This window comes from Diadema setosum, chromosome 4, assembly GCF_964275005.1.
Source record: "Diadema setosum chromosome 4, eeDiaSeto1, whole genome shotgun sequence".
Taxonomy (NCBI): Eukaryota; Metazoa; Echinodermata; class Echinoidea; order Diadematoida; family Diadematidae; genus Diadema; species Diadema setosum.
The window spans coordinates 16,323,310-16,349,400 of NC_092688.1; the positions used below are offsets into that span (position 1 = coordinate 16,323,310).

At 38.4% G+C, this 26,091-nt stretch overlaps 1 protein-coding gene across 1 annotated transcript in view; it reads left to right on the forward strand.

Annotated features, from left to right (window-relative positions):
- LOC140227655 (sialate:O-sulfotransferase 2-like) overlaps nt 1-26,091 on the forward strand; it is a 90,362-nt gene that overhangs the window by 48,242 nt on the left and 16,029 nt on the right. Inside the window, exon 3 of the mRNA XM_072308071.1 lies at nt 8,961-9,211. Within this exon, the coding sequence (XP_072164172.1) occupies nt 8,961-9,211 (251 nt within the window). The remainder of the gene's footprint in view (nt 1-8,960; nt 9,212-26,091) is intronic.

The following is a 26,091-nucleotide window of genomic DNA, read 5'->3' on the forward strand; positions in this document are numbered from 1 at the left end:
CTCAACAACAAGGCAATATTTGGTCCACCCCCTTTTCCTTTTCTTTTACTTTGCTGCTTGACCCTTCGCCCATATTATAACATATCCAATCATTTTCTTAGAAGTGCTGACCATCAACACTTTCGCGCTTCATCACCTACACACGCACTCACAGGCACCACTCCTGTTTAGCAAGTAATTGTATAAAACTGGATTTACGCGCACTTTAACATGGCCCATCTGTATTAGTGTTCAAGTACTACAATAAAAAATGGTAATTTAACTCCGGCTGTCCGTCTGTTCAAGCACGGCTTATAACGGCGGCCCTCTGTATCATATGTATATATTATATATTGTACTGTGAATTAAGTCATTATTGGCCATATAAACATTTTGAATGTTATTTAACGTTTCATTTGTCTTTACATACAAAATATGACTTACTATGTAATATGTCAATAATTTTCAGAATTGTATTTGTGTAATTGAACCTGCCTTTGTTATTTTTGTTATTCTGAAAGAAAATATGAAATGCAGAAAATAAAATCTTTTCAAACATTTTCAAACATGAAATTGATATGAATACAAATTACGAGTTTACATGTTACATTGCCAAGCAGGGGCCGCTTCATGTTTTTGATGGTGGGCATGAAGGGGGGGGGGGGTACTATATTGGACTGGGGTCAAGATTAATAGTATCTCTCCCCTCCCTCCCCCCCCCCCCCCCCCCGACGGAAAGACTTCTTAAGCAATCTATTTGTCGATTTGTTTGTTCGTTTGTTTGTGTGTGTTTTGGTTTTTGTTTTGGACAAAGTGTCTTGCCAAAGGGCATGACAACCGCTGCAGCCGGGAGACTCGGACCAGCAACCTCTTGATAAAGAGTTAGTGGTCTCAGGCACTGAGAACCCACAGCTCCTCATATAGAGGCGCATGGGCAAAAAGTCCTCCTGAAGGATGTACACTACGTACGGGGAAGGCTTCGAACTTAAAATGTCAATTTTGACCCCCCCCCCCCCCAAAAAAAAAAAAAAAAAAACACACAAAACAAAACACAAAAAACAAAACAAAACAAAAAACAACAAAAAAACAAACAAACAAAACACACACACACACACAAACAAACAAACAAACGAACGAAAACAGGAAACTATGCATTCTGTATCGCACGGAAGAACTTAATTTTTACTGCAGCACGAAGGCCATCGAAAGTAGACTTTGTTCACCGAGTGCCTATTCAGCAATAATGAAAAAGTGCCCATCCACTTTGCAATTATACGTGTAGTTTGAAGTACCTTTCATCTGTGAAGTACTTGAAGCAGTCCTTCAATTTGTCTGTGATCCGCTACACAAAAGAATTATACTTCCAAGAGATTGCCATTAGATGATTTCAAATGATACCTTATGAGCAAAACCCCAAACCACTTTGTCTAATATGAACTTCATTAAAAACATATTAAAATGATAATAGTTTACCTCTCAATTAACAAAAACAAAACTTTTTCTCACAAGATTTACAAGATGGTAAGATCAGTATACTATGCTCTTCTGGTAAACTGCAATGCTGACATACGATGCTACCATCATTATTTGAAGGAGCTCCTTATAACCTTAATTGATCTAGCTCTCACCTATACATAGGAAGACGTATTATACATTATGATTGTGTATTGGTCTTCGTATAGCTCAGTAATATAACAAATCGTATTCTGAATGCAACAATCGATCGTTCAGCGCAACTGTTTTAGTGCGTTTAAAGTTTTCAATAGTTTACGTTTCTTCGTGTGTGTTGATCTAGATGTTTAATTTCATTGCGAAGATTGATGATGGCGCCCCTCATCTTCACATCATTTTTTTTTTCTGTTCTGTTGATGAACCGCCACTTTTTGTTTGATTTAGTGTATATTTCAAGAGACGATTTGCAACTAAACATTCAACGAATGTCACGGTCTTCTTATACCACAACATGATAAACGGTGACTGAACGTTCTCGCCTTACTCTTGTTTTGTTTGTTGTTTTTTTTTTTTTTTGTTGGTTTGTTTTTTTATTCCCTCACTCTTCTCTTCAAAGATGAGTATACTCTGGTTCCCCCCCCCCAAAAAAAAAAAAAAAAACAAAACAAAACAAAAAAAAACAAACAAACAAAACACACACACACACACACACACACAAACAAAGGAACGAAAACAGGAAACTATGCATTCTGTATCGCACGGAAGAACTTAATTTTTACTGCAGCACGAAGGCCATCGAAAGTAGACTTTGTTCACCGAGTGCCTATTCAGCAATAATGAAAAAGTGCCCATCCACTTTGCAATTATACGTGTAGTTTGAAGTACCTTTCATCTGTGAAGTACTTGAAGCAGTTCTTCAATTTGTCTGTGATCCGCTACACAAAAGAATTATACTTCCAAGAGATTGCCATTAGATGATTTCAAATGATACCATATGAGCAAAACCCCAAACCACTTTGTCTAATATGAACTTCATTAAAAACATATTAAAATGATAATAGTTTACCTCTCAATTAACAAAAACAAAACATTTTCTCACAAGATTTACAAGATGGTAAGATCAGTATACTATGCTCTTCTGGTAAACTGCAATGCTGACATACGATGCTACCATCATTATTTGAAGGAGCTCCTTATAACCTTAATTGATCTAGCTCTCACCTATACATAGGAAGACGTATTATACATTATGTGTATTGGTCTTCGTATAGCTCAGTAATATAACAAATCGTATTCTGAATGCAACAATCGATCGTTCAGCGCAACTGTTTTAGTGCGTTAAAAGTTTTCAATAGTTTACGTTTCTTCGTGTGTGTTGATCTAGATGTTTAATTTCATTGCGAAGATTGATGATGGCGCCCCTCATCTTCACATCATTTTTTTTTCTGTTCTGTTGATGAACCGCCACTTTTTGTTTGATTTAGTGTATATTTCAAGAGACGATTTGCAACTAAACATTCAACGAATGTCAAGGTCTTCTAATACCACAACATGATAAACGGTGACTGAACGTTCTCGCCTTACTCTTGTTTTGTTTGTTGTTGTTTTTTTTTTGTTGGTTTGTTTTTTTTATTCCCTCACTCTTCTCTTCAAAGATGAGTATACTCTGGTTCAAAACACAAACGTAATAACAAACAACAGAATTAGCCAAGAAAAATCTGAAACTCGATTCGATTCTCGCACCTTAGTGTATTGGATATCTTTGCGCGTTATACGTTATATATAACAGGATCCGAGTTGCTTTGTCGTACCTGAGCACGGTCCTTACAACTTATACCGTAATCTCTAGACCGCTATTTGTTTATGCCCCATAAGTAAACAACGCGATATTACATGTCGAACATCAAATTGTTCTCCGTCTCAGTTTAATCTTTTATGTCGTGGTAAGCAAACCTCCACTAAAATGCTCTTATGTTGCACACAAACGTCGCGAGACAAAATTGCTAGTAAAACGATTCCCTACCAGCTAGTTTCATATCGTAAGAAAAACAAAGGTCATATCTGTGAGATATTGACCCTTACTTTAAGAAATCAGTTGGTGTTTGATCACACTACATCTTTGTAGAGAAAACAAAGCATATACTAGTATTCAGAGGGAAATCGGTAATATTTCGCAAGGATGCGTGACTGTTGGACAAACTCTTCTGAGCTACCCCCTACCCCCAAAACAACAAACAAAGACAAAGACAACTCAAGCTTTTCTTTGAAAAATATATCAACATTATCCTTCCATGTTGATTGATATTTAGTCTTCTTCCGATTAATATTCGTTTTTCATGTACGTACAAGTAAACTCTTAGGATTATCATCCAAATTTAATCCTTTAAGAGTTTTTTTTTTTATATCAACTCTTTTCGCACAATTCGCTATCATTTACAAAAGCATGTAAGATAAGGAAACCGTTGGTTGATATCGACTTGCTGGAATCTCTCCCTCTCTACAACTGTTCAAGTTTGTCTGGCTGTTTTCTGTCTGGCTGTCTCACTCTCTCTTTCTGAAAATGGCTCTTTATCTACTTGTTTCTATAAATTATATCTATTTCTTTATTCTCTTTCTGTCTGTCTTTCTTTTCTGCTCATCTCTAAAGTATAAATGTCATCCTTGTACGTGCATAAACATTAAAAATGTATCTTCACGTCACTTGCTGTAGCTGATTTTCTGCTTCACGAACGCTACCTCAAACCGTCTCTTCTTTCATAACCCCAGTGGCAGCTTATGACTTATAATTTTCTCTTCAGCTGTGTTTGAAACAATGTCATCCCCCAAATTAAAAAATGGAAAATACAATGCAGCAAGCAAGCTATCATTGCCTTAAGTTTACAGTAAGGAGCCAATCTGAAATCTCCCCCCCCCCCCTACACACACACGCACACACACCTTTGATCCATCTCAGATGAAGCCGTATCTTCATAGCGCTGGAACGTATCACGTGCCTCACTAACCTGAGTTATAGGCCGTCGATACCAAGTCTTCCGTGTGATCTAGCTACCCGGTGTTGCGATCCCGCGGGAAACTGTCGAGGGGTAATGATTTGTGATGAAGGCGACATTAATAATGAATAGACTTTGGTTGAGAGATGGTAGTGTACGACTTCCATCGTTCTAGTTCCTGCCCTTGAAGAAAGTTGTCCACAAAATGTCTATCAAAGGATTTGAATTGAATTAGTTACGCAACATTTACGCCATGCATTTCGAATAATTTTGACCGATCTCGTGCGCTTAGTGACGATGTAACTCGGCTGATATGAGGTATACTGAATTTTTCCATCACATATTCTTGTCTATGACTTGATTGTCTTCTCGGAATCGAGAGCATTTGGAAAGTTTGGAAAGATGTAGACAAATTTCACGGCCCATAGTCTTTAAAAAAGGCTCAACCAAGTTAAATGACAAACCAACACTACGTGCAATTTGTGCCTTCACGCCCTGCACATCACCGTTACAGCAGAAAGAAAAGCCGAATGAACGAAGTATAAGCGATCTAATTAATGAACATCATAACTTTATGCCAAAACTCACATTTATTATAAATACACACCATACTGATGTATAGAACCTCTGGTAAATGAAACAAAGAAATTCAGTGACTTTTCCTCCAGAATGTTTGATGACATTGGATTTTTAGCTCACAACATAATCTGGCAGCTGTAAAGCTCAAAATCAACTGAAATTAATCAAAGAGACCATGAATAATGACGTAGGTTTCTGATTAGATCTGTATGACGTCACTTCCCTCTGATAAAGTCGAGTATCCATGCATTTTCCAAGGTTAGTTCATGATCAACATGAAGTACTATATTCCGTTCACACACCATAAAGGGAATTCACACACCTTGCATAATAAAACAAAACCAAATCAAATACAAATTTTGCCTGACGTATTTACCGTTATCATTATTTTGTTGTTTATGTCAATCGATGATTGTTCTATTCCTACAGGGTGTGCAAATTTGTGTTCATACTAAAGGTGAGCTTCGGAATAAAGTTGATACATGTAATGTTCATTAAATCACCTTTAACTGATAGTTTACACTGAGACTCCAACTCTCCCGCTTTCAACGGGAGATCTCCCGCCGAAAGCCCATTTTTGCAAAATCTCTCGTTCTTCCGCTTGAGAGTCAATTTCTCCCGCCCTGGCTCTGTGTCTCCCGTAGGAAAGGATTTCGTACTTATTGCCATCGTATGTTGAAAAATAAGCATTAGATAGCATAACAGAGCATCTAGAACCCTAGAGCCTGGACCCCGGCCACAAGGTACTTCGCGCTTCCCGCACATCAACTTGGTGTCTCCCGTTTGCTAGGGGTTTCAGGCGGGAGAATCTCCAGATCAGAAGGTGCTTCGGGTTGGAGTCTCTGTTTACATTCTATATTGATAACAAACATAATTAAAAAAAAACACTACTTCTGTACTTAACCATAGTCTACAGTTTACACTGTGCAATTTCAGTTATCAAAGTTTGGATGTCGTTGTACATCTTGGTATGTGGACTCATGTTTTGAGTCTATATGGCTACGAGTATATTAAACGTGTGATTCAATTTAGTAATTTGCAGTTGTCTTTGCGAGTGTATCAGATTCTCAGGAACCGTGCATGCAGAAGAGGCCATGCCATCCTGCTGCAATCGCAGTATTGCTCGTAAACCTGCTGGTTGACGAATACAGGACTCATCCGTAATCGCATCTGTAAATGCCTCGGCTGCATGAAGCTCGAAATAGATACCAGCGAAAGGAGAGAACTGGTGTAATTATTGTCAGAGCCTTCTACGAGCTTTGTGCTTGTCGGCACCTTGTGATTTCATGCATCAGCTCTCCGCTTCTTCATGGCGTTTATTAGGACCGCGCGAAGCGGCAAAGTCGGAAGTCGGTGCTTCAAGTCGGGGAGTGAATCTGCGTCGATATTGAACCATCCTTCAAAATCGACATTTGAGATTTAACTCGTCTGTGTTACGAGGTTATGAAAAAAAGACACATTTGCATGGTTGGAAATAGAATTGGTCGAGTCTTTTCGCTTTCCTTTTTTTTCTCCTTTTTATGCAATAGAGCGCGGAATTTTGATTTTTTTTTTCTCACTTAACAACTTGGATTTAATACAGGGATACATTCTAGAAGGCTCATCCTACTTTATCCTTTATACCTGATAATGAATAGCAAATCTTAATGTGGATCAGAAGGCCGTTTTAACAAAACTTTTACCTAAAGGAGCAAATTTAACGTTAACATTTTACATCACCTGAAAGACACGTCGATAGTTTTGAGTACATAAAAAAGTCCATTAAAGCATATACCTCCCTTCGAGGTCACCGCCCAAGAGTTCCTACCTTCCGTCACCCCACTTACTCACTGATTGGTTTTTCTGTCGTAAAAGACTCATAATCATTTCAGCCCACTACCCCGCCTGTATCTTGTCAGTATAGTCGCCAATCCAGCCGGCAATAGACCAGAAGAGTACTGAGGGTTATCATGCGACGGATGATTTTATCAATTAAGTATATTAGAAGTCGTCCAAGATCTTCCCGCACATATAAATTGTACGACATTCGAAGAATATTATTTTCCTACCCTTCATGTTTGTTTGTTTGTTTTTTTCGCATCGCGTTTGTGGTAATATTTCTTGAAGTCCTAGAGATAACTTGTCTTTGAATGAGGAAAGCCGTTGCCGCCTTTTACGCGTGAAAGGCACGTGTGAAAGAGGAGAAACGGTGCGTGATGAAATCCCTCATTGAATTAATGTATGGAAATGCTGTATGCACTCTAAAAATTGAAATGGAAAATTAAAATTTAAAATGCTGTCGTTTAAACCTTTCATAAATAACACTCAAAATGTTGGATTCCTCATTTCATTATTTTTAACATTTTTAACTCAAAATGAAATGGTAAATCTACCATTTTGTAGTGTTTAATTCAGAGTTTAATGATCCGAGGAGTAACGACATTTGACACGTCAGATTTCCGTTTCTTTTTTTTTTTCTTTCCTTTTTTTCTTTTTTTAGAGAATAGGAGCATATGGCTGAAAGTTGTAGCAACAACGGAATAATACATATCCTTATTGGTTTGAGTCATTTGTGAATGTTTATTTGTTTGTTTTTTTCCCCATGTTTCTTTTTCCATCGCAGAGATTCACATTATTCATCTTCTTATTTTTATCGCCAAGAAAAAATACGCTGTAGAAGTGTAAGCGACGTTTTTACGATGTATTTTCTTCGTACGGGAGAGGGTGCCTCATTTAGAGGGGCCCTTCAAATGACGATGGCATATTGTGAGCTATAATAGCCAGGATGTCCCCGCTGAATCATTGAGTTATGACCGTCGGTTTTGAAACTGAATTCCTTTTGATTATGCATGATCTGCATGCAACATCGAGATGGGGAATGCAATCCTGGAGCATCGGTAGTGAGATGAATACGCACAGCTATGATATAGCTGTATATAGTATAAGCTCAATAATAAATGCGGCGTATTGCGTCGTTTGAAGAATAATAGGCTGTGACTGTATGGAGGAGTGCTGAATTTGAAAGCGGATAGATAGCGCGACATAATGGTGGATACTGTACAGCAAAACATGATTACAGAATTAGCTGTTTACCTGTATACTGTATGTAGTGAACAATTGATTATACAAAGTTGCCTTATTGATCCTATCTTTGCTCGATGCAAAGGATATAATCACTGAGTTATATATTGTATTTATTCAGACAAAATAAAACAACAAGTCTAGAGGTGCAAAAAAAAAAAAGAGGTACATATACCCATGCTTGTCTGTATCCCTGAAATACATTATTCACCAATTTATGCAAATCAGAAATAAGAATCGTAACATTTAAATACATCAATCTAAAATACATTTGTACATTTGTAATACAACTAAATAAAGGTAAAATTAAGCTCTGGTCTTCTGAACAACATTGCACAAATCGTAAATGCAGCAGTTTACTGTCAAAAATCAACACCTGTCGAGGGGAAAGAACCTCTTGACTATTTCCTTTGTTCTCCGTCAAGTCTAGTAAACTGCTGTTGTAATTCCTAGGAAATAATTAGTTTCAGTGAAATTATTTGTAATACTAGACCCTACTTGTCTAGTGCGTTCGTGTGTTGTTTTTTTTTTTCATGTTTATGTATTTTATATGTCGTCTCATGGCTCCACTATTGCTATTTGAAAAAACAAACAAACAAACAAACTATGGAATATTCGATTTCCATTTTGTTTACGTAAACATAGAGTTATCAGCTATACTACGCGGGCTGCATTAAAAACATTTAATCCTATGTTAAGCTCTGTTGCGATTTACTACCACATATTGTTAGCTAAAATGCCATTTTGTCTTAATCTGTCTCATGGCAGGCAAAATATAATTCATGTATTTACATAATAGGTGCATAAACAGGTGCCGGTGGAGGCCACTAAACAAGTGTCTGTGCAGTGTAATGCTAATCTACTTTACTGTTTTTTTCTGCTTTTTCCTCTGGCCTCCAGAAATTTTCTATACGGTGGTCTTCAATACTACAGTGAATGCTACTGCGGGTCTACACTGGAACGACCGAAAGCAGACAACAAGTCCTTATGCAACCTACCGTGCGCGGGCAATAAGACCCAAGTGTGCGGCGGCGCCCCATACCTTTCCGTTTATCGCCTTTCAATAACCCCCGGACAAGCCCCCAACCGAGGCGTGCTCAGGAATGTGGCAGCCATGCAGCAGCAAGTCCGAGGACCGAAACCTGGAAACGGTAAGAAACTCGATTTTCTCATGGATGTATCCAATTTTATTTATATATACATGTATGTATCCATTTTTATTCATATATATTCTTAATACTCTTTATTTGACTCTTGTTGAGACACTTTTTTTTTCTGACCTAAGCAATCTATTATATAAACGTCGATGAATTACTGATCTAAATCTCTGAGGTCGAAAGATCAGAAACGCTGGTAAAAAAAAAGAAGAAAAGATGATAAACTTTGCGTATATTATGGTGAAAGTTTGTTTGTGCATCTATTGATAATCGTCATCGCATCATATCCGCCAAATATTAATTAATCAAAGCTTATCGCTTATTTTTTTCAGTTCGTAATAGGTGAATAGTATAGGTACCTATATGCATATGTATAGGTGTCTGTAGCTAGAAAAACAAACAAACAAAATTATTCAAAAGCAACTTCGCTGTTTTGTGGGTACAACATTTTGGATGACTTGCTTTTGGACTGTTTTGCTCATTGTCTTGTGTCTGGAGTTCCATGGTCAAATCGACGTTGTTTGTGCATCAACACGGTATTATCTCTGTATGTAGCTCATACATGTTTGTAAGTTGTTGTTTTTTTTTATTTTGGAGGCTGTACGAAGGCTTTCTTACTGTTTTCATTTCAAAACTGTCTGTTTGATGACGTCAATTGGTGCGCAACCTCTCCTCCAGCGACCAATTATCCTTTAATAGATGTTATTCAAACGGATGAGTTGCTCCACTCTCGGTGACCCAATATACAGAATGGTGCCTCTGACGTGTAAGCGTTATGTTTTGGTTTGCCTTCTACAGCACGTTAGCATGCCTCCTATTCCAACAAATAATCTATTTATCCACCTGTCTACCCGTCTTGCGAGCAACAACGACCATTATGATGGATTTCCGAATCAATTCAATTTGAGCTCTTTTTTTTTTCTCGAATTTATCAAAAATGATAACAAAAATAGATTAATTGGGTTAAACGTTATAGGAGTGCACGCTAGAGACACATGAGTCCTCCATGAGATTTCGTTGTTGCCGCTGTTGTTAAGTTCACTCACTGGAAAATCAGACATGGTCATAGTAATTGCTCGGAGCTAATCCTTAATGACATGAATATTTACAGAACATTGATAATAATGATAAACATTGCGGGTAAACGTGCACTTACTTATGCATGCCTACGCGCCTGATACACCCTGCCCCTATTTGCATGAGTTGCTGCTGTGATCCATGTTTCCCTCGGTCCTCAACCCTAAAGCTCACACCCTCCGCTCCTCCTGGCCCCACGGGATTTATACTGCAGTATATACCACCACCCCCCCCCCCCCCATTTTTGCCAATTAGAGCGTAGAGAAGAGCACTATTTATCAATGCAAGCCATGCAATACTCGCGTTGCACTCGCTTGATCCTGACATCAGCCAGAGAGCATACAATAAATGCGATAATGGCACGACATATTGCGGAAATCTCCTGTTTAAATTGGTTTTTATGGGATATTTTAATGATTTGAAGCAATTTGTTTCCAAGCTACAAATTGGATCACTTTCCGGAGCAAACAACCAAGCAGTGCGCGCTATATGAACTCTCGTCCTCTATGCTTTTGAAATTATGTCTCTGGCAAAATGACTCATTTTTTATAGAGTCCGTGTGTTTCACCTTTTCCCGTCACTGCAGTCAACCCGTCTGTCTGTCTGTGTGATGTATAATTGTCGATGATGTCAGGAAACTGTCACTACATGGATACATTCTTCTCTATCTTTATGCCATTTTCGTGAGTAATCACTTTAATGGAGTTTTTCCCCGCTTTTGCCAAGAATCTAGGCAAGCAGAAAGAATTTGTGGGAAATTGTATTGTAGAACAGTGCAATGGTATCATTTCACTTCGAGCAGATGAATATTATGGATCCTTGTCTATCTGAATCATTTGCATGAAATTGGGGATCATTTTTCTCAGCATCATTGCATGTGAAGCTTTCTTTCACCCCTTTCCTCTAAGACTTCAGACGGATAAGCTATTGGTTAAGTTGTAAGAATATCAATCAACCAGTTTCTTATACCTACATTATCTCTAAGACTTCGTAAATTTCTTTGGGGTGAATACAAAAAGAGCAGGGCAAACCGATAAGCATTGATTATCATAGTTACAATTATCTGATACTTACGTTACACATTCAGAGCAAGTAAAAACTTTCCACGGTTACAGAGTTACATCTGTACTTTTGAAAATTGCCTTGACAACTTGATAAGGGAATATCCACATATATTTATATATTGGGCTCGATACTAACATTTTGCTCTGGTGGCCTGTTAGAGCCACTAAGATCTACGAAACTGAAATTTTGGTGGCCCAAAAATAAAAATAAATATAAAAATTCATTTTCAATTTCAGTTGCCCGATCGGGCCACAAGACCACCATTAATGTCGAGTCCTGTTATTATATAATATGTATATATATATATATATATATATATATATATATATATATATATATATATAGATATAGATATATATTTTGTGTGTGTGTGTGTGTATGTAAATGTAAATGTATTTTATTTTGGTATTTTAAAGATTTCCACACTTAGTAAATACTGGAAGATAAATACTGGTAAGGTGTGAGTAAAGTTCACTTCCTGCAACTGTATACATTTATTATGGCCATTTGAGCTTTGATTCGAGGTCAGTCAAGTGTTTAACTGCCCATTCTGTTTCGTATCCCACACCGATGAATGACAGGCAATCATAATATACGATGTGGTATCTGTCCTGCGTTATCTTTTCGGGTATCATTAGTCTTACTGAATAGAACTGAGAGCAGTTGAGTGGAATAAATAGGGAATTAGAGTAATATATCTCTCCCTCCCTGTCTGTCTGTCTGTCTGTCTGTCTCTCTCTCTCTCTCTCTCTCTGCAGTCTCTGATATCTCTTAACTATTCTGTTTCTTTCATTAGGTCCTGCATGCCTTGCTTAAGCCATCATCATAATAATTTGTGATAGCGCACTCCGCGATGTACTATAGTGGCCTATATACGTAGTTCTTATAATAATATTTGACATCACATGTCAATTATCATACAAAGTGAGGACGATCATCATGGAAATTCTCATATCCCATCAATTATTCATGCTATTATAAATGTTAATTTGCTTCCCACACACAATGTGATCCTGCAAGATCACTCAAAGCCTATTTCAGCCTCAGTTAGCAAAAGATTAAGCTGTCTTTCCGTCCAAGAGCTGCCTACTATAGCTAAAGATAACACATCAGCAAAATCGATGATGTTTGTCCATTATCTCCACGATGGGCGAAGGTATGGACGAGCAGCAAGGAATAAGTCATTTCACGAGAGCGTCATCTACTCCCCCCCCCCCCTCTATCTCATATGCACACGCCTCACTATTCTGTATCCCTCTTTCTTCCATCCTTTACGCCTTTCTTGTGTTTCAATGTCGCCGCCTTGACAGGCTCGTTGCCTCCTCGAGCACATTTCCGCTCCATGTAACCGCGCAGCACTCTCAGCGGTAAATGGCGAGATAACTCAATCAATGCACGCGTTATGTACTTGCCCTTCAACTCGCGTGGCGTATCCTGGATGACTGTGAACGCCTCAAAAAAGGAGAACTCAAAGTGTTTAGGGGTCATGACACAGGTGATTAGTCTATCAACAAGACCTGAAATTTCTAGCTGATCAGTTTGACTTTGAAATTTCAATACGCAATTTAGAACAGTTGTAACTTTTAAGTTAAGTTCAAGGTGAATATACAAGAAAGAAAAAAATTCTTTTGATACATATTCGAGAAAAAGAGGTCAATTTGTAATTCTTAGCGGAGGAAGTGAAGATAAAAATCAATAATGAAGACAGCTTACATAAAATTTGAACAACCTGTGCGCAATGTTTGCCGGCGGCATATCCTGCCTATAATGTGGTGAACAAACGCACACTCACATAATCACAAGTACAAGCACATTGTACAGAACACTATATTCAAAAGTTACCATGCAGTTACAGCAAGAAAAAACATCGTAAACAAACAACAAAGTTTAACCATTATCATTGCAAGGTACAATTCTTTTCAAGTTTTTTTTTTTTATTAATAATTGTTTCTTTAAGCAGGTTATCCTTTTCAGTTTACCAACTGGTCTCCCAAGGGGCAGTATACACATACTGATACTGTAGATACGTAATGTGTGGCATATTACATCTAAAACACGAAAATGAAAAGAAGTAATAGAAAACTTGAAAAGGCGAGTCAAACGCAGAATGCGAAAGGACAAAAAAAAAATACATTAGAATGAATACAGTAAAGTAATAACATCACAGGCAATACTTCATATTTGTTCCAGATTTGCAGATAAAAGTTATAATGTCGGCTTACATTTTTTCACACACTGAAATTTTGCAAGAACGGATTATTCGTCTTGTAATTCATTCCGATTTGAGCTTTGACGCGTGGGATAGAGTGAGGTTATTTATCATGCTCATTTTGCCTCAATGTTGTTTAATGTGGAAATTTGAGAATCTACCCTTTGAGACTATGCAGGTTGTATTGAGAATAAACTCAGTGAATCAGAAGCTACTTAACAATTGGAAGGAATGCGAGCGAAGAAAGATAAAGATCAAGAGCTCTATTTCCGTGTACTATCTGAAAGTCATCTGACGTTTTGTTCAGTGTAAATCTCAATTGGGTATAGTTTCCGTGGCTGACCAGTGTTGCCTGCGTAACACTAGGCCTTATTCTTTGTGCGTGAACTCCATTCTAGTCAACTGATTAGGTACCTAGATATCATGCTATTCTACAAATCTCCAAGGAAACTCAAGTTCCTCCTCTCCACAATAAATTGAAAAAACGAACAGAGATCATCTTGATTTCTCTCGCCTTCCGTGGAATTTGAAAAAAACTGTGCATGATTCTCGTAAGATGTGTGACCTGCTCATGCAAAGATGTTATTTGCTTATTTATGTATAGTATATTATATACGTGTGTGTGTGTGTGTGTGTGTTTGTGTGTGTGTGTGTGTGTGTGTGTGTGTGTGTATGTGTGTGTATTTGTGTATATTGTACACACCCACGTGCCACGCACGGTTACATTTCAATGGTGTACAATTCACTGATAAGTATGTACACGCAATTCCTTTCTCATGTAGATAAGAGATACGTTTTACTAACACGCCACAAGCTGCAGCTGACAAGAAAGTGCTCATATCTCAACTTACTAAACGTGATTGTCTGTTAGCAGGTGTTTCTTTTTCCCCGGGTATATATATGACGTACAATGAAGCCTCAGCCCATATAGGCAAAACTGAATGTTTGATAGAAGGTATCCATTATACTGGTTCATATATCTATGCTTACAAGTTCTCTGGCTGTGTCTACAAACTTGGTGACACGTGATCAGGTGCTGGACGGATGTTTTACATTCACTGCCTTTCGGCAACCAATACACCGCCCTACAGACTACACCTAGCAGAGATTTACATTTTTAACTCATCGGGCCCCTATCCGTGTGATTGTGTTTCCTTATTTGCATCTCACACCATAGCTTGAGGACGCAATGGGGCATCATATCGGGCGCTAAAACTCCTATTTATAATGCTAACCTTTAGACCACAAGGCAATCCTTCACTGATTAAAATTCATGACTTGATCTCTGACGTCAAACCTGGACGTAATTGGTAACCCTTTATGACGGTTCCAGCACTCTTTTTTCCAAACCTAACACCCCTGTTATTCAGTACACTGACTGATTACGGAGGACCTGTGGCATATGTTTTCTGTCATACCGTTCGAAAGTATAGTAACTGTTCATACTCGTTACGGATTTACTTGTGTTAATTGCATGACCTTGTCGCCTGCCCCTTTTCTTTCGTTGGCCCCCATTTGTGATTGTGCATGCGTGCTCAATGCTATACGTTTTCACAGCGAAAGCCTGGAGAGCGTTTGATGACATTTTTTATTTGAAATATTTACTGATGCATCTGATTATAGTAATATTTGTGGACATAACTCCCAAATAGTGGAATTGGCCACACGAACTTCACCATCAATGTATTGCCATCAAAGTGGGCAGTGCGATCGAGTGTATAACATTTCTGTATTTTGTCGAGATAAAGGGCTTGTTCGTGATGGAAGCACGGCGAGAAAACGCCGAAGTACTATGAAGCAGAGAGTGATGTGTTTGTATGTACTTTCATATCTTTGGCTAGGTCCCGGGAATGAATGTTATATGAGTAATAGTGTGGATATATGGTTATGTTTAAGATTGAAACAGTGTGCGCGTGTGTGTGTGTGCGTGTGTATGTGTGTGTGCTTGTGTGTGTGTGTGTGTGTATGTGTGTATATATGCATGTGTTGTGTGTGTGTGTGTGTGTGGTATGGCAAGGAAACTGAATATTGGCGTACTTTGTTTGCATTGTATAGCCATGAATAAAGAAATTCTCTACTCCATAAGATTATTATGCTAAGCACGGCTTTGAAACAAATTCGTCATCTTTTTCTCCACGTAGAGTCCATTTGTCTACGCGTATATCAAGAGAGAGAGAGAGAGGGTTAGAGAGAATGTGTGTGTGGGTGTGTGTGTATATGTGTGTGTGTGTGTGGGTGTGAGTGTGGGAGTGAGTGTGGGTGTATGCGTGTATGCGTGCGAGATACAAGAAAAACACTGATCTGATGCAGTGCACGACAGAGCGTTTATGACACAATCTCAATAATTTTTGGTGCCTTGGGTGGAAATCGAGACACGCCTTCACCTTATGCATTAACAGATGGCGACGCCACAGAAATTATGCGTGAACGCGGGCAGAAAATGCTTATCTTAACTGAGTGCTGACCCAAAAAGATTCTAGCAAAATTGCGTGATACTGCTTGTGGAAACGGAATAGATATGACAAAGTGACATTATAGCGAGTTGATATGCTGCAACTTGAGATGATCGTATAATGTGATATTCCTTACATCTCAGCGTGTATTCCGTATCATGCATGTCTGCATCAACTCCTTAGTGACGTACGGGGTTACTGCCTCAGATTCAAAGAATTTTCTTCTTTTTTTTCATGAAAGGTAAGAAGTCATTACTGCGTGGAGAGACAAGCTAAACATGGCATTCGAGAACTGTGTGGGGGGGGGGACGGGGAAGTTATAAAACTTTGTGAATATATAAATCCTTAAGATAAATTGATAATCTGGGTGAATGAAATACAAAGCCACTCAAACTATACTCTGCATTCACATTATTACTTCCATATTTATTATTATAATTATGCACTTAGTAATGAATACATTACGGTATACATAAACACATTCATATTGCACATAATCATGTGCATAATTATGTACTTACATACATGTTATACATCCACCTCCCCATCCCATTCTCTTTCTCGCCTTTTCCGTGTATGTGTGCGTGTGCGTGTGTGTGCGTGTGTGTTTGTTATGTGACTAACTGTGTTACAGCTGCCTGATGCAGAAAGCGCTTTTATACAAGATAAGCTCAATTATTCAAATTTAATCAGTGTAAGATGAAAAGAAAGGATGTTCAAGCAAAATAATGTCCATTATGCGTTTTCGTTAGAGAAAATGAAATCTATATCAACCTCACGCGCTGCCCTCACAATCAATTAGTATGATAAAGCTCGTATACTTAATAATGCAAATGGGTTTTGTTACACACCACTCTGTACATGTACATGATACGGGGGGGGGGAGAGAAGCGTGCCAAATTGGATGTATTTTTAGCTCTATATTTAGCTCCACGACCTTACAAGACGCGCCTGTAGTTATGTGCACCATGAGATGTTGACTGCAATGGATGGTCGAGATTTCAGACAATACAATGTATTATAAAATGGGCTTTAGAATCTCTGCAATCTGATTGGTCAATTGTCATGCATTGATTCTTACTGATCCACACTGAGCCATGCGTCCGGTAAAATCCGAACGCATGGCTCAAGTCTTGTATCGTGCTGTAGGTGTACCGGATGCATGATGGGGAAAATGGTTGTATTTCATGAATTTACGGACCCATTTCAGAACATGATGTTGCACAGGCCAGTTGAATTTCGTGGATCAGTGAGAATTAGATGCTCTCGTTTAATTTTGGAACAGTCTGAAACCCACTTGCTGCGCTCGTGGGTTTAAACAGTTCATACAACCGATCCACTCTGTCCTGTGCATCATTCACACTGTCATTTGTATATTGAGGAGAGGAATCACGTGACTAAGGAACTCTATTCTGCGAAGGGCAGTGTTATTACAAAGGGGCAATGTACCTGAGAATGTGATCATAACTCATGCCCGAATGTCATTCCGCAACACAATGATTGTGATGGTATAAGAATAAAGATAATTATATTTCTGGCTACCAAACAATATTGAACTTATCTGTGCTATAACATGTTGGTTGTGAAAATAGATGTAGACCTAATGATATTTCTATATTTAACGCGTTTGTTGGTTTCAGTGTAAAATGTTAACAATTCGCGAAAGGTCACTCCGTGTTTAATTACGTTGTATTTGACTTGGACGGTGCTGCAAAAATAGCACGCAGATACACTTTATAAATGAGTCGTCAGATATTATGTTGTACATAACGGCCCTCTACACGTACAAATCATTTCACAGTGCCTCATTCACTGAATACACTTTATCGAGTCAGCCGTACTTTTGAGTCAAGGCTTTTGTTAGTTTTGTTATTTTATAACCCAAATCAACTGAGTAAAGATAACGTAATTTAACTGTAATAACCATTCGATTTCGTTTTTTTTTTTAATTTGATTGACAACCATTGTAAGAACAACCGACACGGTTCCGTCTTTGGCAGTAATCATGTTTTCTGTTAAAACCTACCTCACCAAGCTAAATGAACTTGAGGGGGAATCATTCATTCCCAGTATATTCGGCAATCTTGTCAAGAGAAGCTCCGTCCGAGAAAGTATTTTTAGTTTCTCAAGCTTCTGTCATATACCCTGAAGCACAAGCTGTGTCGTTTTAAATGCAATCACGCACACTGTGCAAAACGCAGTATAGAAAACACAGCGCCCTTATATCATGGCCATGGGTTTAAGTGCAAGAGCCGGTTTCGTGTCGTATTTCAGCCTTTTCCGCTTTTTTTTTTCTCTCTCTCTCCCTCCCTCTCCTTCTCTTTCTATTTCTCACTCTCTCTCGTTGTGTCTCTCTCTTACTTTACCTTTCTCTGTGTACACACCCCACGCTATCTACAGTAGATCGGAACATGGTGCGATCAGGTACGATTTTTCTTCAATATGTCTGCCCTCCGCACACAATAATTGAAAACTGTAAGATCCCAACTGATGATTTATTATTTAACAAACATTATTTTAAACAAACATGAAAAAAAAAACACAAACCTCAGATCTTCACGCCTTTACTTAATAGCATCTTGATTTCACTTAGTGTCCGCCTTGGACTACTTAACATAACAATGTCGGAATTTCGGCGCGTGAGTATTATAGCCTATTGTTCCAAGTTCATCGAGTCACAGCTGGCGATCTTGTATAGCCTGATGGTAGTGTCACCTGCCCGGAAAGCAATAATTGACAGGTTCGATTCCCGCGGGTTCCTTTTTTCCGACATGTTTGTTAGAAATGTAGATCAGCAGTTGTGATATTTCCAATTTTATTTGTACAGAGGACAGACAAAGTGAAGAAAAACTCATACCTCATAAAGCTTCACCCCTCTGCTTAATAATATCTTGCTTTCGTGTCGCAATAAACAAACCACTCTGCGGTAGCACCGCATGCTTCCCTCTTAATTCTGATATTATTGTGTAGATATTACCTTAACACGTGATCACCCCAGTATTAAATGAGTAACTTTTCGTCTGGACGATATCTTGTCTGAAGTGAGACTTTATTTTTCTAATAATACCTTTCTTTCACACCACAAAAAACGAACACTACAAAAATATGATTCTATATAACTCTACACCTCTGTCCCTTGCGCTCCTCCCCAACTCCCCTTCCCCCCCCCCTCTCTCTCTCTCTCTCTCTCTCTCTACCAATCTATCTGTATAATGAGGATAATAGTGTGTGCAGAGACAGAGAGCGACAAAGGACGAATAGTACCGTCTTCTATAATCCATGCACGTATGAAGGATGCCCGCATACATCTTTGAATAGATAAAAACATCTCGGAGCGAAGCAAAGGTTGCCTCTACCGCTGGTCTTGCTGCAGACCTGCAGACAACAGCTGTTGGCTTCTCAGCGGAGAGGCTTAAAACCCTCCACCCTGCGGGTGACGGTTGGCGGTGATGAATATTGAACATGTGGCGAATACAGTCTTCAAACGTGACGTTTTAAAACCGTCACATAGTAGAGAAGCTATTTTCTACTGCGACTGCTGACTATAGCAATCACTCGTTGCAGGTCATAGTTTGTGGTGTAAGAGAGGCAAGCATGATCCGTGTTGGCACTATAAAGGCCGCATTATAATAACATTATTACATTCCACTGGCTGTGGTCCCAAAATGTTCAAGTCTCTGTAATACTTTAGTAGAACGTGGTCGTGTGTATCGGTCATACATTACGAGATCGTGTTTAGAGTTACCGAGATGTTGCTACATTACATGTTTTGTCGCTTTCGTAGCATGCACGCTCCGTTTTCACAATGCGGGCATGCACCATTCTCACTTTCGAGAGAAAATTCGTTAAGCTTAAGAGCAAGCTTCAATGAAGCATTATTTCCCCCATTTGATTGTGTAATATATCAGTTGCCGAATACGTAAGAATATCGATTCAAGGCAGCGATATAAATGGTCATTATAACTAATTCATTGTAATGCATGAATCGGTCATTTCCTGCGGTGAAGTGTTCGACTCTGCACTGTCCACTGTTTGGTGACCGCACTCTCTATATCAGCCGCTCACGAATTATTGGAATCGTTACAAGCCATGCATGTTAAATCAATGATTGACAGTTTGACAGCGCCCGCTACTGTACCTCCATTCTGAATCTGTCATACATAAGTTTCTAGTTGATTTCTGAAGTCATATATCTATTAAATCTTTGCATTTCGCATTCATCTGAATTATATATAATTACGATTTAGAATTCTGTCACGCGTGTACAATGTGTATGTTAAATCTTTCATGCTGCGTAGGCTGCTTCACCCTTTGAATAGTGTTTGGAATTTCATTTTGAATGCGTTATTTTCTGTCAAGTATCCACCGAGATACTAATATTTTTGTTTTGTTTGGCAATGGCTAGCAGTCTAATTTACCCGGCCTCTAAAGGAAAACGCGCGGCTTCGCATTTTAAAGTCTATAGGGAATAAAAGCAACGGCAATTTAAATTTATGTGGAAATAAATGAAATGAAATGAAATGAAATATTGCAACCTCACGTACCCCTTTTTTGTTGTAATGAGAATATTCCGACTACTTTCCTTACCACCTACACACACACACACACACACACACACACACACACACATCGTACATACATGCATATATAATATATACATAAAGATTGATAGATAAAGAGACAGATATGATTATTATCATACATATATATATATATAAGATATATATATATATATATATATATATATATATATATATATATATACAGTATATATATATACATATATGCATCGAAGATGATTGTTGACTGTTATCTATGACACGAAGGGATACTGCATACCAGATGGATCTAAAATGAGACTTCCCTACGACTTGGATTAGGAGGGGAATGGAAATACCGAAATGAAATATGGGATGAAGCCCCTCTATGACTGTTGACCGGCAAATGCTGATCGAGAGCTGTGCATACATCTTTTCTGATATTAGCGGCATGGCCCCATGGTTTTTCTTCTCTTCCCTCACCCTCTACCCCACCCCACCCCATCCCCCACCCCTCCCCCACCCCCCATCCCCATCATATTCCTTCCATGATGTATGTTATATGCACACGCTTCTCCCTGCTCGTAAGGGGGCCTTGTTTGTTAAGACGTAAGGCGCGTGCAGCATGCACATGCAGTTTAAGCCTAACTCTTCACACAGGCAGCAAATTTGCACCAATTTTTATCAATAATTTTATTGATTTGGCTTTGGGTATGTGTATTGTCTTGTCTCTTCGTGGACGTTCCCTAGATTAGATAACATGATTCGTGACTGAGAATAAGGTTATTACGTCAGTAGAAAGAAAAAGAGAAATCAGAGTACTGTATACCAAGTTCCACTCTTCAACATCTCTTTGTAAATTTCAGACCGTTTAGTGTCTTATAGTAACGACATTACTCTAGTTTTCCTCTTGACAATCCTTTTTCCTGTTCTATAGTACAGGTATTTTATCAACGATGCGCTGGCAAATTACAGTTATGATTAGGTTATAGTTATTCATATCATTTATTGTTTACGTTAATTCAGCCGATACACACAAGCGCGTGCGCGCGCGCACACACACACACACATACACACACGCACACTGTTTCAATCTTAAACATAACCATATATCCACACTATTACTCATATAACATTCATTCCCGGGACCTAGCCAAAGATATGAAAGTTATCGTTTTACCGCTAGGCCTCGAGCATAGTAAACACTCCTGCATGTGACAGCTGTCACGGTGTACGACGACATGCATATTGTGTGAGATGTCAGATCAATCTTGACGGTACCAAAGAGCACACAGCTGTAAATTCTATCAGCCGTTTAAAGGTATTCATCCGTTCCGCAAATTGAATTCGTATAGTTGCCTGCGAATGACCATCTTGTTTTGTTATTAATCCTTCTCTTGCTCTTAAAAAAAGGTGAACATCAGTACTTGACTATCTGAACTCCATTAAGTTTCCCCACGTCACTCTAGAAATTGAATGAAATAATTTCATGACTGTATTCACTCCATGCCAACCTCCACCCACCCCAACCCGCTTCTTGCAAACCACACACAAGTTGCAGTTATAGGAATTCAACAACAGTAACATGAACAAAAAAATTGTCTACCAAAAACGCAAAAAAAAGGAGAGAAATATTTAGAAGAGGTCAGCTCTTTTATGATAAGATTAACAAACGAAGCGCAAAATGAAACAAAACAATTCAAAAGCAATAACTGAAACTCCTTCATAATGCCCAGTAGCCCCTAACCCTTTTTACAACATATCCATAATTTATACACATTCATCATCTGTTCTGCATCTCCACCAACCTGCCCCACACGCACACACATACACGCATGCACGCACCCACACAAACACAACGCACTAGCTGGAACATGATGAGTCAAGTCTACATCACAAATTGTGCCTTTGATGGATGATTGTGTCATTTTTGTTTTTGTTCCACACTACAGGATTTTCACAGTCAGCTCTGCTGAATGTTTTATTAAGGAAATGTGCCTGATTTTAAGCTTTCATGTCGTGTAAGCTCAGCAACATACTTCCTGTCTCCCGCCAGTAGCGCTCAGAGGTGTTGAAATACGGGAAATTCGTCTTAATATATTCATTTATGATTTATACTCATGAATGTTTATGGCATAATCTATCAAGCTATCTTTCGTAAGTGTGTGCATGGTCTATGACTGTCCCTCCAGCCTCCGAGACGTTTATAGAGTTTATATCCATACACCCAGGGAAGCCCAGTTTCACTTTCAAAGACTACTGTGAAAGTGGATATTTTCGTGTGAGTAATTTTTTGTACTCGGCCAGGTTAAATGAATTTCGCGTGTTTTAAATCTCGCGGAATCAAGGCATTAACTACTGGAACATAATGGCAAGCAAATAATATTCGCGTGCTTTAAATTTCGCGTTAGTTTCTCGTTGCGCGAAATGCGCGAAAATTTCCAAAAGTAATTTCCTTCATCCACAATGATAGACATTTCGATTTGAACGAAAGCTTTAGCGGAACGAATAATATCATCAAAATGGTATGGTGTAGTGAATATTAATGCGGAGGCCCATGAGGGGGTAACCCTCTTTGTGCCAGGGACTTTGGGCAGTATGTGCAATGCCATGGGGTTTTCTGTAGCAATCGGCACTCACAAAGTACACAAAGGGTTAATCTCTAACATTCATGCATTATTAGTGTGTGATTCATCACGAAACATAATTATGTATAGTTTTGAGTTGGGATATAATTAAAGGTCCTGTTTACCTTTGGGCGCAGTGATTTCAAAAATGTTCTAAGATATCACATCTGATGCATATGACTGTGTAGGTCTGTTGTACCACAAAACATCTCATATAAAATTTTCGCAATAAAGCCTAACATATAAGAAGATATCAGTGTATTTCTCAATAAACCGTAACTGTAGACGGTTAAGTCTGGAAGCAATTTATTATAATCCACATTTTGTGTATTTAACAACACTATTGACATCGATTATACGGATTCAAATTTTTACAGTGGTTGTTTCTATCCCCATCTCACATTTTAGAACTATAAAGCACTAATGCCGGGTTTTTGTTTCATCTACAAATGGTAAATTATACATTTAAGTTAAATTGCAATTATGCATTTTATTTTTTTTTTTTAAATTAAGTAATGACAGGCCGTGATCAAAATTCAGAGCCTGTATAAAGGAGAAAAAAAATATATATTATCAAATTCGCCTGAATTGCTATGAAACATGGAGTGGCTGAATGCCAAGGGTCTGTTGATTCTAAATCATGTTATGATGTTATTGTTAAGAACACAACAGCAAGAACTTTTTTGTTCACCTACATTCGATGTATGGTTGCTGTGAGTCATATTCGTTATTCCAAAACACACAAATTTATCGTTTATACCTATGATGTCCGTTAATCCGAAAACAAAATTTTGTGGCGTTTTTCTGGAGGTTCGTGAGTCCGAAATCAAAATAATGTTCTTTAATCCGAATGTTCGTAAAGAACTTATCCAGAAATGCGCAAATTCCGTATATCCAGATGTTCGTTAATCCCAAAATGAAATATGGTTCGTTAATCCGAACGTTGATTTTGTGGTGCTATTCCGAAGGTTCGTTATTTGGAGTATGACGTAATGTTCTTTATTCCGAAGGTTCGTTAATCCAAACATGAAATAAGGCTCATTATTCCGAGGGTTCGTTTATCCGAATATGAAATAAGGTTCGTCAATTTGAAAATGAAAAGAAACTTTAACGAACCTTATTTCGTTTTGAATTGACGGACCCTCGGAATAACGAACTGTAACAGGTTGCTTTGCAATAACAAACTGTAATCGGTTGCTTTACAATAACCCTGTTCCATGAAACCATCTGAACCTTCAAAAGTCCTCAACTTTCATATTTCATGTCTGATTCGGATGGCACTTCTCCATTTCTCCTTGTTTAACTTTACTAAGTAAAAAAAAATAACAATAATAACTTGAACGTGAAGTCGCACTGCACTTTAGTAAGAAACCTTCAGTGTGGTTTCATTATACAATACACCCTTTGTGATGTCTTAGATAATGCCGGCGACCCATCACGCATTGTTTCGTCATCTGTAGCACGTTCGCCCGCTGAGACCTGGCAGCATGCATCAAAAAATGATTTAACGCCACGAGTGACGGGTCATACGCGCCATAGCGTGTACATTATATGCGACATTGTCTCTCCCTTCTAGGCAATGCATGAATCAAACTTTGGCGGAACATATTATTCACAATGCCCTGTGGCGTATATTGTTATGGCCGCTGATGCTATAGTGTAGTGGCGTCCAAACTGCATGAGTTTATATATAGCATATCGTTAGTAGTAGATGCTCGTGCATATAGCCATCATATTCATTGGATCAAATTTGACGATGCTGCGAGATTCTGTCCGAAGATAGAAGGCTTCGCATAATTCGTATGTATTATACGATGAAACCTGCTATTAAAAGTGAAATTTCAATGGAATTGCAGGAATATTCATGATCGGTGTATAATAACAGCGTTTAGTGAGAAACTTAATAAACGTGGCGTGCAGTGAGTAGCTTTAAGAGCACTTGACTCACTTCAGACAATTTGCTTTGTTAAAAAAATTTCAACTGCACGTGTAATGTGGTTTTATTTGATTTTTTTTTTCCATAAGTTTGCTCTGTCACTTTCTCGGAGGATACTGTAGGAACGCACTTGATTATTTCAATTATAAGAGTGGCGGAGAAAATGCATGTTTTCAGAACAATGCCTGTGAACTAAGTGACATTTCATACACACTATAGATTAGGATACCTCCGCAAGTGACGTCACCGCGGGACGGTGAGGAAGAGAGTATGTTGAAATGTCAGACGGAAGCTATATCAAATCATTGGCTGACATTCAGGTCTCAATAACTTCCTTTTAAAGTATTAAATTAATCCAAATGCACTCCATTGCCCTTCGAACCTCTGTCTTTGTTGTTGTTGTTGTTGTTGCTGCTGTTGTTGTTGTTGTTGTTGTTGTTGTTGTTGTTTTCCGCTTATGGTCTATGTATAATGTTTCTTGGTCTCTGTCGGTGCATGCGGTGCGAGGTTAGGATAGAAAGATTACCCTTCATCAGTCAGTCCTCAGCACGTATGCTAATGAGCCGATCCGGCAAGATTTATTCAGCACTCTCGTTGACGATCTTTGCGTTCGAAAGGTGTCTCGTCGTGCGAGATTTTGCGAGACTTTGATAGGGCTATGGTTTTCACAGTGTAGCGACTTGTACATACATTCGTCATGGCTACAAGTCACGGTAAATTGTTTTCCAGACTTTGATCTTTATTTTGATACTAAATTTGCCTATAACATCGGATCTTATCATGACTATATAATCAGTTGAATTTGCGTAAATTCTACCTGCTTTTCACGGAAGATTTTGTCATCTAAAGTTCTTTTTTGGTTCCTGACCGGATTAAGAAACTGTTGTTTCTGATTTTGACTTTTTCGTAGAGAGGAAACTTAGATACTCATCATATATTGGAGTCAAGGAGACGCAAGCATGATTTATA